Here is a 15839-nt window from a genome sequence, read left to right on the forward strand (position 1 = left end):
TTACTTCATAAAGTATGACAGTGAATCTGTAGGCTGGCCAGCTCTGTTCTGAAGGAGAGCTACCATTTCCTGTGAGCTTTAAGTGTCACAAGATGCCTGTTTTTTTTTTTTTTTTTTTTTTCTTCTTCTTCTCTTTGCAAAGAGAGCGATTATTACATGTTTCAGTGCCAAGTTTTTGAACCACTGTCTTCTGAAAGCTGTTGTGTATCCCTGGACACCTGCACTGTGCTCAGAGCTGCTCTTAGCAGCCTGTCAGTCACCCATGTGGTCTCCTTCCTCTTTTAAGGCCAGTTTATTTCATTCATTCCTGGAACCTGGTGCTCACTCGCCTGCGTGCCACTCTTTAATCATGTAGGAGGAAGCCTAGAGCACTCCGGTCACGCAGATAGACCGATGGCATATCAAACCCATGGAGCATGTTGCAGTTTGGCAGGAAAAATAGTCTCCCTTCCAAGAAGTAGTTTGAAGGCGAGGAGGTTGTGCGATCTCATTTCAGTTAGTTAAGGCCTACGTTTGAATCAATTTTTGCATCTTCTCCCAGTCTCGCTCCGCATGGCCAGAGGCTAGTTTTGCGAGCAAACAAGACCCTTTGAGGAGGGCAGCTGTGTCTTCAGTGAGATCTCCAATCACATTTCAGCATATGTATCCGGCAGGCGAGCTGAGGACTCTGCTGCCCCTGGACCGTGAACAAGAGGAGGACTACCGTCTTGAGGTGCGGGCACTGGACGGCGGGGGCCGCTACTGCCAGGCCAGTGTACACATAACGGTGGAAGATGTGAACGATAACGCTCCGCAGTTTGCCTCTGAGTCCTACAGTGTCACAGTCTTCGAAAACACGGAGGTGGGCACACCGGTGGCACGGCTACAGGCCTCAGACCTTGACCTGGGTAAGTGCATAAATGGCTGCTGATATCCCCGAAAATGCCTCCCACTCTACCCCGCAACTTTAATGCACCAGGCTCTCACCAGGTATTACTGCTGTGGTTTAGCTCTGTTCCATCTTGACAAGTCTTTATGACCAAAGTGTAACCACTTATGGCAACCACAGGGGGCAGCAGATTTTTGGTGTGATTAGAGCTGTCAGCTTGCAGTTGAACAACATAGGTTTGGATCCCTCCTTCTACTGTGGAATCCTTGATCAAGATGCTAACCTTGAGTAGACAGAGTAAAAATTATCCTGCTGGATGAATCAATGCCAGTAGCATAGAGTATAAACCTCACATTGTAAGTCACCTCAGAGAACAGTGTTAGACAGGTGAACATAATGTAAATGCTTCTTGGTTTCTTCTGGCCTCAGTGACAGTAAGGAGAGAGGTCTTTTTGAGAAGACGCCTCTCACAGCTGCCAGGAATGTGCTGGGCTTTTCTATATTTGGGTTACGTGGTTGCTGTGTTGTGTGTGCCCGTGGTTGGTATGCACTCGCCCCATTACTTCTGTGTGCCTTGTTGATCCCTCTAACTGGCCTTATCAGTCACATTATGTGGGAAAGAATGAGTTATATCCTCCATCTGTGATAAGGGGAAGTTCTGCCAGCACATTCCATTCTTGTCTGTCTGGAGGTTATCTTTTTGGAAGTTCCCTCTTTCCCTCTTCTCATATACCTCCAATCACAAGCCTTGTGTTTTTTTTCCCTCCATGCAGACATAAATATGTGCCCTTCTAATCATGGCAGAGGGGGGCCCTAATGATAGTTGCAGCCTGAGCGTGTTCAGAGATAGCAGCTTGCAAAGGAGTTTGACGGGAGGCGTCCACAAGTGTTTACTGATGGAAATAAAGATGGCGGGGTAACTTGGCACCGTCTGCCCCAGCAGCAGCTGCGCAATTTCAGCCCACTAATTTGGGTTCTGATGCAAGTGGTGTGGACGCTGTAAAGCAATAAGAATATGCCTCCTCTCATACTGGCTGCATGGCAGTGTGTGATAATAGGAAGGCCTTTTCTCCCTATTCTATGCATGTGAATGTCATAACAGCCGGTCTGCAAAATGCATTAACCTTATTGTTATTATCCATCTTTGTCTTGTTTAAACTGTTGCGCCTGGCTGGTGAGTAATGATGCTGATATAATTATTAGTTTATTTTGCCCCCCAACCCCACTTTTACACCAGGTGTGAACGGAGACGTCCTGTACATGTTAGAGGACTCCGCCAATGGCTACTTCTCCATTGATGAGCGCTCAGGCCTTGTCCGACTCCAGAAGTCACTGGACAGGGAGCTGCAGGCAGAGTATGAGTTGACGGCCCGGGCCACCGACCAGGGGACTCCACAGAGGATGTCCTCAGTCTGCCGGGTAGCAGTGTCCGTACTGGACATCAATGACAACCCACCGGTGTTTGAACGTCATGAGTACGTTGCCACCGTGCCAGAAAACATTGCCGTGGGAACCCAGATCCTGCGTGTCTTTGCTGCTAGCAGGGATGTTGAGGCCAATGGCGAGATCTCCTATTCCATCGTTAGTGGCAACGAGCACGGGATGTTCCGAGTAGACTCCCAGACTGGTATGTTTTCTTTACCTTTCTGTCCTCATGCTTGGTAGCTGTTTTCTGTGCAGCAGGTCACATAGTGGTTAAAGAAACAGGATTTGGTGGGACTTGCTCTTAAAATACTCTTTTTTTTTTTTTTTCTGCTGATGTTGGTTTACTGGACTTGGCCTTCTCCTCATTGCAGGAGACTTATTTGTGATCGAACCATTGGACTACGAGATCTCCCATGAATACTACTTGACTGTGGAAGCCACAGATGGTGGTGTGCCTCCTCTGAGTGACCTGGCTACCATCAGCATCAACCTGACAGATATTAACGACAACAGCCCTGTGTTCAGTCAGGATGTCTACTCGACTGTGGTCAGCGAAGACTCCGAGCTGGGAAAGACCATAATGGCAGTGAGTTTCCCTAAAGGCAACCCCATCCTCTAGCATTATACAGCAGTCTTACTGCATGGCTACAGTCTGGACCCAAGACAGCTGTGGATTGTAGGCTTATGGGAATGAAATAATTCATTTGACGCGGCCCTTCGGTTGTCAAAATGCAGAATGTACCCTCATGTGGGAGCTTCGTTTCCACAGAACACTTAATCTCGTTTGCTCGCTCCCCCCCCCCCCCCGCCGAGGTGACCGTTTATCAGTCATGTACCTTTAATCACCTACGATATGAATTATCCATGTGAAAATGAGATTTTAATATCCACTGGTGTCAGTCTCCCAGACCCACATAGTGTCTGATTTCCCAAGAGAGTCCCTAGCGACGTGTGGCAGGTGGAGAACATCTGCAGCTGCCGCTGTGGCCCATCTATTAAAATGAGCAGCCAGTGTTCAGTGTTCACCGTATCATGACCCCTCCCCCCCATCGCTACTGCAGCTTGTAGCAGAGGACATCGATGGACCGTCACACAACCGCGTCCGGTACGCCATCATGGGTGGAAACGAGGGTAGCCCCTTCACTGTGGACGCTGCCACCGGTGTGCTGAAAGTGGCTCGACACTTGGATAGAGAGAAGGTAGCATGGTCATTTTAAATATATATATTATATATTATATATATATATATATGCACACACACTATATATAGTATATATACATACACCATATCTGTGTGTGTATATATATAAAAATAAATAAACTTGTATTGGAGAGCTTGTGGATGCAAGTCCCAGGAGTGGACCTGTTGTTCATGTCTTTTGTAAAACATCTAGTTACGTAAGTTAGCAGAGGTGTGACATTAAATGGGTAATGTTTTATAACAGCTCAGTGCTTTCTTCCCCCCAGATATCTGGATACACACTGACTGTGCAGGCCACCGACAATGGGAGTCCACCTAAATCCAGCAGCGCCACCATCAACATTGACGTGTCTGATGTGAACGACAATGCCCCGGTATTCTCCCATGCCAACTACAGCATTATCATACAGGTGAGAGGGCAGCTTACGCCAGTTCTGGGGTGTGGGAATTGTGCTCCACATCTCACCATTTGTCTTAAATGTCCTCTTAATTGATTCAGAGAAGTTATTACAATAGCCCCATTTGCCCTTGAGCAGTACTGTGGTTCCATCCATTCTGATACCAGTATCAAAGGGGCTTAGATTTTCCCCACGGAGGGTGGACTCGGAAGCCTTGGATCTGCTGGCTTCACGGTGGAGTTGCGTGGCTAGGCGGGGTTACAAGCTGCATTTGCTGTGATGGAAGCAATTATATAGGCATGTATGTAGAGTAACAAGGGGGAAGCAAGGAGACTAAGAGCAGAAAGGACATTAAATCTCTATGGCTGTTAAGCAATCGCCTCCTCCTTTCACCCCAGGAGAACTGCCCCCTGGGAACCAGCGTGCTTCAGCTCAGCGTGACAGACAAGGATGCCTCCCACAACGGACCTCCCTTCTCTTTCGATATCATTGATGGAAATACTGGGAGCACCTTCCAGATCGACCCACAGGGGTCGCTGATAGTGGTTGGCCACTTGAACCGTTGGGCTAAAGAGCACTATCTGCTTCACGCCCAGGTGAGACGGGAATGTTTGTGTGTGTTCCCATCCAGGGTCCCTTGCTCTTTTATTTTGTTTTCCTTTGCCTGTAACGGACTCTTACAGGAGACGTTATCTAAAAAAAAAAAAAAAAAAATAAGAAACCTGCATCATTTTGTTACCCCTCCTCATTTTCTCTTCAAAGAATGTATTTTATGGAGTATCGGTGACAATTCTCAGAGTGCCCTCTTCTGTGCGTGTAATGTCACTGCAGTTTTTTCTTTCATTGCAACACTGATAGGGGCATTTTACATTTATTCATGTAGCTAATGCTTTTCTCTAAAACAACTTAGTGTTACGCTTCTTATTATTTACCTCTTTGTACAGCTGGCTAATTTTGACTTGTCAATTTAGGGTAAATGCCATGCTCACAATGGCACTACAGTAATAGATTGGATTAGAGCTTGCGACCTTCGGATCCAAAAGCAGCAGCTCTAGCCCCTATGCTGTCAGCTGCCCTGCTTTGTTTTGTCCTCACAGCAGTTCAGTTGGACAAGGTTCAGCTTGGAGTGATCCAGTGTTTGTGTGGTCTTTCTGAGCACTGTCTGTGTTGTCAGGTCTCTGACAGCGGGAGACCCCAGCTGCAGTCGTCCACCTTCATTAGTGTCAGGTTGATCGAGGAGAGCATCCATCCACCATCCGTACTTCCTCTGGATGTTTTCATCACCACTCCTGGCGAGGAATATGCTGGTGGGGTCTTGGGAAAGGTCCATGCCACTGACCAGGATGTATACGACACGCTGACCTACAACCTGGCATCTCAGCCCACTGGCGCCACTTTCTCTGTGTCTCCTGGCGACGGCAAGCTGGTGGCTCGCGGGCCACTGGACCCCGGCCACTACCAGCTCAACGTGACCGTCACAGACGGCCGCTTCACGGCCGTTGTTGATGTGGGCGTGCACGTGCGGCAGGTGGGACGAGTGGCACTAGATGACTCGGTTGCTGTGCGCTTCACCACAATCACACCTGAGGAGTTTATTGGCGACTACTGGCGCAACTTTCAGCGTGCATTGCGCAACATGGCTGGTGTCCGGCGTGCAGATGTACAGATGGTCAGCCTTCAGCCATCAGAGACGCCAGGGGACCTGGACGTGCTGCTGACCCTGGAGAAGTCAGGTGGACCCTACCCCTCGCCTGAAGCCCTTTTCCGCAAGCTCAACACCTCGGTGGCTACCATTGAGGAGATGATTGGTGTGCGAATTGCAAGAGTCTACAGAAAGCTGTGTGCTGGGCTAGACTGCCCACTTCGTTTCTGCCAGGAGACTGTCACCCTGGACCGAGCTGCCGTCTCCACCTACAGCACAGCCCGGCTCAGCTTCATAACGCCTCGGCACAAGCGCTCACCCATGTGCCTCTGCAAAGGTACTGCCTGGTTAACGAAACCTGCAGCACCGAAAGCCTTTCACTGTTTCCAACAAAAGATTTCACTCTATTTTGTCTCCCCCTCCCCAACCCTCACCTTACTCAAGGTGAAGAGTGTCCCACCTGGAACACGGTGTGTGAAGGAGACCCCTGTCCACAAGGTACCGAGTGTGTGGCTGACCCCAAGAGGGTGGTATACACCTGCATGTGCCCAAATGGCGAACAAGGCGGGTGCTCAGGTGAGGTCAGATTTGTGTGTCCTGCATCCCTGCCCCCACCCCAACAAATGCCCTGTCATCACTCCATTGATCTTGTCTCCACAGAGGGACCTTCACTGACTTTCAGCGGGAATGGCTACATGAAGTACCGCCTGCTAGAGAATGAGAACAAAGAGGAAATGAAGCTGTCGCTTCGCCTCAGGACCTTCTCCAGCCACGGCACCATCATGTATGCTAAAGGGACTGACTACAGCATCCTGGAGGTACGTGTGTCTTCTGCCTACAAAAGCATCAGTAGAACTGCTCCCAGCTATCAACTTGATCATCTGTTACACCACAACCAGACCGCTACGCTCTTCCACATCTGCCTGCTTGTGATGCCATGCACAAAAGGTAAAGCACAGATATTCTCAGTAATGGCTCCATTGTGGTGGAACGACCTCCCCCTCTCTCAGAACTGCTGAATCTTTGTCCACATTTAAAAAGGGTCTTAGAACTCACCTCTTCCACACTCACTTTGCTCATGATCTCTTAAGTTCTTATAAGGTGTAAATGTTCACGCACCATAACTTTGAGGTCATGCCTGGATAAGTCTTTACATAGCTACTCCTGTAACATACGTAAATGTTTACATGTATCTCAAGAAAATTAGTAGGAATGTGATCAGGAATCATTGATATTCTGATCAAATTCTATGCAGTTACTCGTGTGATGAACATTGGTGCATACGGTGAAAGAAACCATACTTAAGAATCACACGTCTGCAACTGTCTCTTGCTTTCTCCTAATGTAATGCACAAATTGTATGTTCTATGAGATGTACATTGCTTTGGAGAAAAGTATCTGATAAATGAGTAAATATAAATGAATAAGTGGGGGGCTGCCCCTTTTAACCTGATGCCCATGACAAGCTACAGTGAGTTACAGAGTTGATATGTTCAGTCTCTTGGTTCTCATAGTGGGGCTGTGGGAATCCCCCCCCAGCCTCAGACATATTTGTAGACTTGGATGGCAACTGAAAGCTTGTTTCCACACGCTCAGTCGTTGGACCCTCATGCCTGGTGCATGACGTCTTGTGTATGAGTGGAACTCACCCATCTGTTTTTTTTTAAGGTTTTTCTACATTTTTACATCTTCTATGTTAGCCAAGTCAGAGTCTTGAGCCACCTAACAGGCAGCCCCTCCTCTTTTTACCCCACCCCAGATTGTGAACGGCCGCCTGCAGTACAAGTTTGACTGTGGCAGTGGCCCTGGCATGGTGTCTGTGCACAGTGCCCAGGTGAACGATGGCGAGTGGCACAGTGTTTCGCTTGAGGTGGACGGCAACTATGCCCGGCTCATGCTGGACCGGCTGCATGCAGCCTCAGGCACTGCTCCAGGCACACTGCGCACTCTCAACCTTGACAGTCGCTTGTTTCTGGGTGGCCATGCCCGCCAGCACGCTCGGGTACTCCCAGGACCTGGAGCGTTCCGGGGCTGTTTGGCTGCCGTTCGCCTCAATGGACAGGAACTGCCACTGGTCCACCAGGTCCAGGCTCGAACTCACGGTCCCGCCATCGTGGAGGAGGCAGTGGATGTGACTCCTGGCTGTGCAGTCCTCGAGGCTCAGGCCTGCTCCAGCAACCCCTGCACCAATGGGGGCATTTGCTCCTCTCTGCCTGGAGGTGGTAAGCAGTTTTTTTAAAAAAAAAAAAAAAAAAAAACTGCTACATACCACAGAAATTTTTTAAAAAATTCTTTACTTAATCTGATCCAGAAGAAGTCTGGGTGTGGCTACAATCCCTTTTTGTCCATTTTTGCTTAGTACTGGAGAACGGCGCTGCTTCCTTTGTTGTATCTAACACGTCTGTCTTTACCTCTGTCCACCAGGTTTCTTCTGCAAGTGCAGCGGTTCCTTCAGTGGGACCCGCTGTGAGCTGAGCACCAACCCCTGTGCCTCCAACCCCTGCCTCTATGGTGGGACCTGTCTGTCTCGGGGCCACGACTTCCACTGCCAGTGCCGGGGCCAGTACTCAGGGCAGCGGTATGTTTCGCCAGTGCCACAGCTGTTGGTACTTCAGTTCTTGAGCTTGGGAAAATGAGAGCTGTATGTAAACAGTGTTTGTATGGCTTTGGCAGGTGTCAGCTGGGTCCCTACTGCAAGGACAACCCTTGCCAGAATAGTGGCAGGTGCATCGACAGCCTGGATGGACCTGTTTGCGAGTGCGAGCCCGGCTTCCAAGGGGACAGGTAAGCATCAGCCACTAGCACACGGACCTTCTTGCCATTGCCCTCGGTTCACACTTTGAGCTGCTGAACTCCTGCCCTTCCCCAGATGCCTGGCTGACGTGGATGAGTGCGTACAGAACCCTTGCACCAACGGGGCACGCTGCCACAATTCTTACGGCTCTTATAGCTGCAATTGCACTGCAGGCTTTGGCGGGCGACTCTGTGAGCTGGGGTCAGAGGTCCGCAATGAGCTGGTGTCCACGCCTTGGAACATTGGCCTGGAAGAAGTAGTGGGCATCGTCGTCTTCCTGGCAGGTGTCTTCCTCCTCGCTCTGCTGTTTGTGGCTGTGCGGCGGCGGGTCTGTAGGCACAGGAAGCAGGAGCCTGAAGATGCTGGAAAGCGTTGCGGTGCCAGCCAGCCTTTCCTGCACAGGCCCTACTACCCGGACGTGCCTCCGCAGGTGCCCGTACGGCCCGTATCCTACACTCCCAGCATCCCCAGTGACTCACGGAACAACCTGGACCGTAACTCTTTTGAGGGCTCAGCCATCCCCGAGCACCCCGAGTTCAGCACGTTCAATCCCGAGCCGGTTCACGGACACCGCAAGGCCGTGGCAGTGTGCAGTGTGGCACCCAACCTGCCGCCCCCGCCACCATCCAACTCCGTCTCGGACAGTGACTCCATCCAGAAGCCCACCTGGGACTATGACTATGATGGTAAGCTCTTGGTTTAAAAAAAGGTATAATTACATTGTTTCCACAGTATACAGACCCAGTTAGGACTGGAAGTGTTTGTAATCCATTTCATACGCCAAAGTCACTTTAAGAGCTAAGCCACAGAAAAAGAATAAAAATACAGACACTCTCAGTCTATTTACTGATATTGCTATAATAAATAAAGTACTAGTAGCATTTTTTTGTTTTATTTCAGCAACATTAAAACTGACGGATTTAAAATGTTTCAACATAAAAATGTCTCCTCAATTTTCTATTACTATTCATTACATAAGTGCAGTGTTCATTTTATTATTTACAGTTGTCATTCAGAATCACCAGGGGTGAACTGTAAACACTGGAAGTGAGTTGAATTACGGTGGTTTCATACTTGAATTGAGATTGGCCGCTCTTTACCGCTGTCTGTGAACACAGGTCACATTCCCTGCATCTTCAGAACTTTGGTAACTTGCCTAGTGTAAGAAGCCAGTGTATAATTAATTAAAATATGACTTGATACCTGACAGGAATGATTCTCCCCTACCTCCACCCCATTTCTTCCTCTAGCCAAAGTGGTGGACCTGGACCCTTGCCTTGCTAAGGAGGCAGTACAGGAAAGTGCCTGCCACCCCTACAATACCCGCGGCAGCCTTTCTGAGGTTCAGTCGCTGAGCTCCTTCCAGTCCGAGTCCTGTGACGATAACGGTATGGCTGCTGGGGGGTGTCAGTTCTGCACCTGTAACTGTCTTGTACGAGTAAAAGAAATGACTGCAGCGTAATTCTTCTTACACGTCTTTGAAATGTGAGCAGAAAGAGTACTCACCCATTCACAGTTTAACATATGAAATGGTGCTATTGTATAAACAACAACTTTGGGTCATTTTTTATCCTTTTTTCCTCCCTTGCCTCCCCTTTTCCACTGCACATTCAGCTCCCATTTGGATCAAACCAGTCCAGAGAACCAGAACTGGTTTTTAACTAGGGGCAGCTTGTAAGTTTTGATTTGCATCAGTACAGAAGGAAGAGACCAAAAACAGGATAAGAGGTTCTCCAGTTTAAAAAAAAAAAAGCTTTCCTGCAGTTTGTCCTCCCATCCACCAGGACGTACGCAAGAGTTTGTTTCAGTTAACTTCAAAAAAACCTTAAAAATTCATATTTTTCTAAACGTAAGGACAGTGTGAAATCAGAATAGTTCTTTCAGTTATGATTTTAACACTTACATTATAATTCTCTTTCTTGTTTTATTCTACTAACCATTTCAAGCTACAAATGGATGTTTGGAGAAGACCAAGCACAGCCTGAAAGGGTACAAAGTACATATGATGGTCCTCCCATACGTGCCATGTCATTGTGCACCAGCTCTCCTGACCTGTTAGAATATGAGGAGGCTCCAGGTTCCGAGAATGTGCTTCTGCTTCAGGTCGTGGGATTGTGGTTCCATCCATTACTTTCCACCTTCATCTGTACTTACCCCAACCCTGCTACCACTGGTCATGCAGTGCGACCTCCTCCACTGATCTGTGCAGCTCCCAGGTTATGGTTAAGAGCTCTACCTTGACCGAGTTGAGCTTCAGGAGTCCTTATCAGGGGTTTTTACTGGGTGTGTTTGGGCAGGAAAGGCTTTTTTTATCCTTGAGAATTTCACTGGTCCTTCCTTCCATACTGTCAGTCTCATCTTCAGCATCTCAGTGCCGTGGACGTGAATGTTACCTTGCGCAAGATCCAACCTCCCTGCCCCGCCCTCACAGCCCCTCGTTCTGTTGCAGTCCTGTGTTTTTTCGACCGGTGGTGACCACCCAGGCATCCAGCTTTAGACCTCCTCCTAGCATTTGTGGTGATGGCCAGAACATGTACCCTTGTTGTCCTCTCCCAGAAAGAGAGCAGTCACATCCATATGGAGAGTGCACATTTGTGAGATGTGTCTGTACATTTGTTGTCTTGCTTATGCAGTGAATTATTATTTCTCAATCTCATGTACTAATGCTGCCTTTTTATATCTGCTCCCTCTCTGCCTGTCACAAGCCTCCATAGTGACTGTAATACACCTTGTCAACTCTGTCGTTGACACGGTGGAAAAAGAAGGTATCCTTTTTCCTTCATACTTAGTTGTGCCGGTTTTGTGCTCCTATGTGTGTCCTCACGTGTTTAGTGTTTGCACTGTGAAGTGCTACTAGAAATGTCATTTACTTATTTGACAGAGCGTCTTGGTAAGATGGGCACAATGGCAGCAAGAACACAATTCAAGGGGTTGTTCCGTAGTGGCACAGAGTGCCATGCTCCTTGCTCTAAATACCAAATGATATAGACCGAGGTGTCCACCTTGGGTGGAATTAATGAGCACAGACGTCAAGATGTCTCATCTTGGATGAGGTTCGCCTGGTGCTTCACTCCTTCCATTAAGTAAATGGCAAGGCTGCTCACCATAGTGTTACTGTAGAGCTCCTCTCCTGGCTGTTAGGACTCTCAGTTCTGTTCTGGTCTGGACTCAGCTCTCTGAGGTTTTAAACCAATCTTGTCTTCTCTGCTCTTCCTCTGCCTCCTCATCTTCAAAGAGTCTTTCTCGGCTCACGACCTCAAGAACCCCAGAGGTGACTCTTTGCATGAGTTTCTTTGGTTGACTTCATGCTGTTGGCTTTCACTTCACCTTCACACATAACACAAGCATTGTTACTAAACAACCCTTAGATTTACCACATATACTGGCTCCTTGTGCTACAAGCTTTCGAGTTACAAATTTTCAGAGATAAGCAATTTTTTCATTTAATCACATTTTCATCACTTGCCGGTCGGTTTACTTCAAAGTGAACGCAGACTGTTTGCCGCCCTATCTTATGCCAGTAAAGGAGTGTGGGAGTGCTTCAATTTTGCTTAATTCCGCTGTGTTTACAGCTCATTGTGCTCTTCCTGACTGTTGCTGATCAATAACAGGATGAGGAACATTGCATACGTTAATGGGATGAATTGGTTAGCAGTTACTTTTGAATATGAGTTAGTGGAGAGAAAATATTTTTCAGTCATTTTAAATCAATTTCAATTTTACAGTAGCTGAAAATGAAAATGTTTCATTGTGTGGTTTTTTTTATTTTTTTTTTATTTATTACGTTTACTTATATCCAAGACACCCAGAACCTAACTGGTGAATAAATCAAGGGGTGTCCGGATTAGCCTTTTATTAATTGGCATAGTGCCTAAAGTGAGTTATAAACAACTAAGAGATATAAACAAACTTTTGTTAGCAATTGTTTGTAAGCTGAGAAGCCAGTGTGTTTGTGGTAAGTTTAAACATGGTAACATGTTCACCTGATGCAGATTTTGCAGAGATATTTTTCAAAACATGACTAAGTGGCTAAACACTTACACTGCACATTTAGAAGTCTTTACTAAAAGCCTCACTTGTGATGTTCACCTAAGATCCAGTGATTCATTCTCACTGTGCACCTTAATGTCTGAGCACAAGCCATGTGGCCAGATTTTCCCTGACAAGGTGCTATTATCGATTCTCATGGTTCTTGACCACCTTTGATTTTCAGAAGTACTCTTCAAAATAGACTGAATATTGCTGCTTCCTTTCAGTGTTGTCTGCTAATCAGTTTTTCAGTCAAGTGTTTTATTTTTGTGTACCTGTGCAGTATGTTTTGAGTTACTTGGTGTGTTTTTGCATTGTGCTGCATGCCAACGTGCGCAGTAACATTCAGTTTTTTGTTTAACTACATGTAATAACTTCTGTCTGCTTTTCTTAATCAGAGAACCCCAGAGTTACGCTCCTTACTGCTCTCTGCTTTACAGAGTTATTTGTGTAATTACTAAATTTGTAACTCTGGGGATTCTCCTTCGATAGACTTGTTTTACTAAATGATGGGTCAGGAAGACGGTCCTCAGTTTGATGCCACTTTTGCGGTTCCCTTTGAATCACGCAGGCTACCACTGGGACACATCGGATTGGATGCCAAGTGTTCAACTTCCTGGAATCCAGGAATACCCACAGTATGAGATAGTGGAGGCCCCCGTACCGCTGTACAGCGACCTCGACGCCATTGACACCGACTACTACCCCGGAGGCTATGACATTGAAAGCGACTTCCCACCACCACCTGACGATTTTCCTGTCCAAGAGGAGCTGCCCCCACTGCCTGAGCTGCAGCACAGTGACGGTTACGGGACATCACGGGCCACTCCCCCACCAGCATCCAGCCCCGGATCATTTTCACGCGGCCGACCACCGCACGACACCTACTACAGCCTCGGGGAGTACCTGCCACGGCACCGCTACCCAACGGACCTTCCCGAGGGTTACGGCAGCATGCCGCTGTCGCTGTACACCTCGGCGGCCTCCTGCTCCGATGTGTCGGCCTGCTGCGAGGAGTCTGAGGTCATGATGAGCGAGTATGAAAGTGGTGATGAGGCAGCCCGCTTCCATGCCCTGGACTGCCAGCAGCACACAGAAGTCTGACACTAAGACCAAATTGAAGTGCCTGAGTCCTTGAACTGCCGTGCGTGCACACGCACGCACACTCTCACACGCACGCACGCACGCACGCACACACACGCACTCTCTTGCGCGGCCGTCATATCCGTGGCTCTCCAGACTGGGCTTGTTCTTTGCCTCCAAGGCTCTCCGTCAGCGGATGGTTTTCAGCAGCTGGCGGACACCACCAGGTGTCGGAATGTTCTGGGTACACATCCCACTGTACTGGAACCCACATGGGGGTAGGCTGTGGCATTGCTTTAAACAACTGTCGTCATGTGCAAAACAATAATGAAAGTGTGAAAAGAATTGCAAAAACAGAACAGTTGACAACCAAAACAAAAGAAACAAAAAAAAAAAATCATGTTTATCTGTATCTGTGTAGTTGTTAACGATGCAGACTAATTTTTTAAATTCAAATTCCCATTTGTTTTAATGTAAATTTTAATGTACAGTTCTGATTTTACTAGGTTTTGTAGATATTTTTTGCTTTTTATTTTCAAAACACCAGTATAATGACGCGACATGTTCAGCCTTACCGTGTCTTCATCACCGCACCAGGAGAGCGTGGTCTCCTCACTGTGTCTACTTGCGGTTCCTGCTCCTTTCTTGCGGTCTTCACCGCACACTCTTGTGTCATCGTATTTGACTGTAAATTTTTGCTTGAAACCTTTTATTTTTCCACCACAGAAGATGGGACCTGATATATTTATAGTGTGAACTGAATCATGGACACTTGATTGATTCTCTCCCCCCAAAAGTGTCTGTATGTGTGAGAAATGCAATGGTCTTGTTAAGGTTTTTATTGAAAACTGCCATTAGTTCACGCTTTCCTACTGGCAATAAATTATTCCTAAAAGTGTGGCTGTATGTTGCTTTCTTTACTTTCAGGTCACTGGGCAAAGTGCTCATGGCGGGGAAATAACATTTAAAGGTTAAAAAAGGAAACTCTGAAATCAATGTAAAGGTTCCTCTGCAAGCAGTTGCTACAGAAATCTGAAAGGTTGATCCTGTTAATACAGATTTTCTCCACCTGAGCTTGTAGACACTATTTACCTTTCTTTCAGTAAGAGAGAACAGCCTCAGTCCTCCGGCATCCTCCGTCAAGAAGGGTCCTGAAGAGAAGTTCCGCCTGTGCTTTGGGGTGTGGAGATGGAGGACCACCCCCTGGACAGTGGAGGATGGTAAGGTGTTGCACCACGTTCCATACTGGGGAAACTCGTCCAATACAGCTATCACCTTGGGATCAAAATCGAAGGTCCTGGGTGCAAAAAAGTTTGCGAGTTTAAATCTCTCCTGCTGGTAAGTACCTTTGGTCAAGGTTTTTTCTTTTTTAACCTGAACTGATACAGTACAAATGACCCAGCTATAGAAATTGGCAAATCACTCTCAGTAACTTGCACAGATGTTAGATAAATTAATTAATAGTAATTAACAATGATGTTTGAATTCCACTCATCTGTCTTTCCAGGTTCCAAAGGTCAAGCTCATGATGAGCATTGAACTAGTGTCTCGCACTGCTGGAAATATGTTGTTTACTTTTTATTTGGAAAGTATTCCGAACAGACTGAGAGTTTGGGGTCTGTTATTTAAACAGATACTTTCACTTACTGCACATTTCCATTTTTATGGGTTTTCCTAAAATATAAACAACGGTGGCATGAGGCCGTGGGCTGGATGATGGGATTCTTCGTATACAGTGACATCCATCAGGTATGGGAGGAGTATTTGTAGTAGATGAAATCTGATAAATTCATGGTGGATGCAGGGGAGCTGGTCTTGCAAATATGTCGGTGGTGTTTGAGATCCTCCGATGTGTGTGCACACAGCCCCCCCCCACCAGGGTGCCTGCTCGCTGTGTCCTTGAGAAATGTCACCTTTGGAACAGATGTTTTGCCAAGGGGAGAGAGGGAGGTTATGTCTGTCAGAGCTCAATCTTCCTCTTCCCAGAATGCTGCTGCTAATGTTCTCTTCTGACTCCTCTCTGGTTTTATTGTTCGGAGAAAGAGCTGTACAGTGTGCATGTAACTGCTGCCGTCCTTGTGTCCCTCACAGCCACACCTCTGCCTGAAACACACTTGCTTTCCAAACCTTCAGGTTACAAGTGCAAGTCCCACTCCCCAATCCTGCTCTATTACCCCTGAGCAAAGTACTTTCCCTGATTCTTAGTGCCTGAAATCATAGTAATTTGCTTTGGAGAAAGCATCAGTTAAGCAAACAGTCTGTAACGTGTGTTGTTCCTCTGCGTGCGATTAATGATGCAAATCTGCACTGAAATACCATATTTAGATTCAAGCCTTAAATGTTCCATGATTTACTTGAATTGAACTTCTCACATTTGGAATGTTGCAGTGATAATGTAT

The 15839-nt window shown here is 47.1% G+C and overlaps 1 protein-coding gene across 9 annotated transcripts in view; it reads left to right on the forward strand.

The window, feature by feature from the left end:
* The window catches only part of fat1a (FAT atypical cadherin 1a), a 52573-nt gene extending 38256 nt beyond the window's left edge, over window positions 1-14317 (forward strand). For 2 of the 9 annotated variants that reach the window (XM_018735799.2, XM_018735801.2), the window contains 16 exons: window positions 654-887; window positions 2106-2495; window positions 2665-2879; window positions 3355-3492; window positions 3761-3904; window positions 4291-4488; window positions 5067-5871; window positions 5979-6110; window positions 6195-6352; window positions 7294-7756; window positions 7959-8112; window positions 8208-8318; window positions 8404-9014; window positions 9579-9716; window positions 11564-11599; window positions 12929-14317. In XM_018735799.2, coding sequence (XP_018591315.2) covers window positions 654-887; window positions 2106-2495; window positions 2665-2879; window positions 3355-3492; window positions 3761-3904; window positions 4291-4488; window positions 5067-5871; window positions 5979-6110; window positions 6195-6352; window positions 7294-7756; window positions 7959-8112; window positions 8208-8318; window positions 8404-9014; window positions 9579-9716; window positions 11564-11599; window positions 12929-13461 — 4460 coding nt within the window. In that variant the 3' untranslated portion in view covers window positions 13462-14317. Of the gene's footprint in view, window positions 1-653; window positions 888-2105; window positions 2496-2664; window positions 2880-3354; window positions 3493-3760; window positions 3905-4290; window positions 4489-5066; window positions 5872-5978; window positions 6111-6194; window positions 6353-7293; window positions 7757-7958; window positions 8113-8207; window positions 8319-8403; window positions 9015-9578; window positions 9717-9942; window positions 11094-11563; window positions 11600-12928 lie in introns of those variants that run through there. The other 7 variants (XM_018735800.2, XM_018735802.2, XR_001965297.2 and 4 more) reach the window with 6 other exon arrangements.
* The last annotated feature ends 1522 nt before the right edge of the window (window positions 14318-15839 follow it).

The sequence above is a fragment of the Scleropages formosus genome, chromosome 16 (assembly GCF_900964775.1).
Source record: "Scleropages formosus chromosome 16, fSclFor1.1, whole genome shotgun sequence".
Lineage (NCBI taxonomy): Eukaryota > Metazoa > Chordata > Actinopteri > Osteoglossiformes > Osteoglossidae > Scleropages > Scleropages formosus.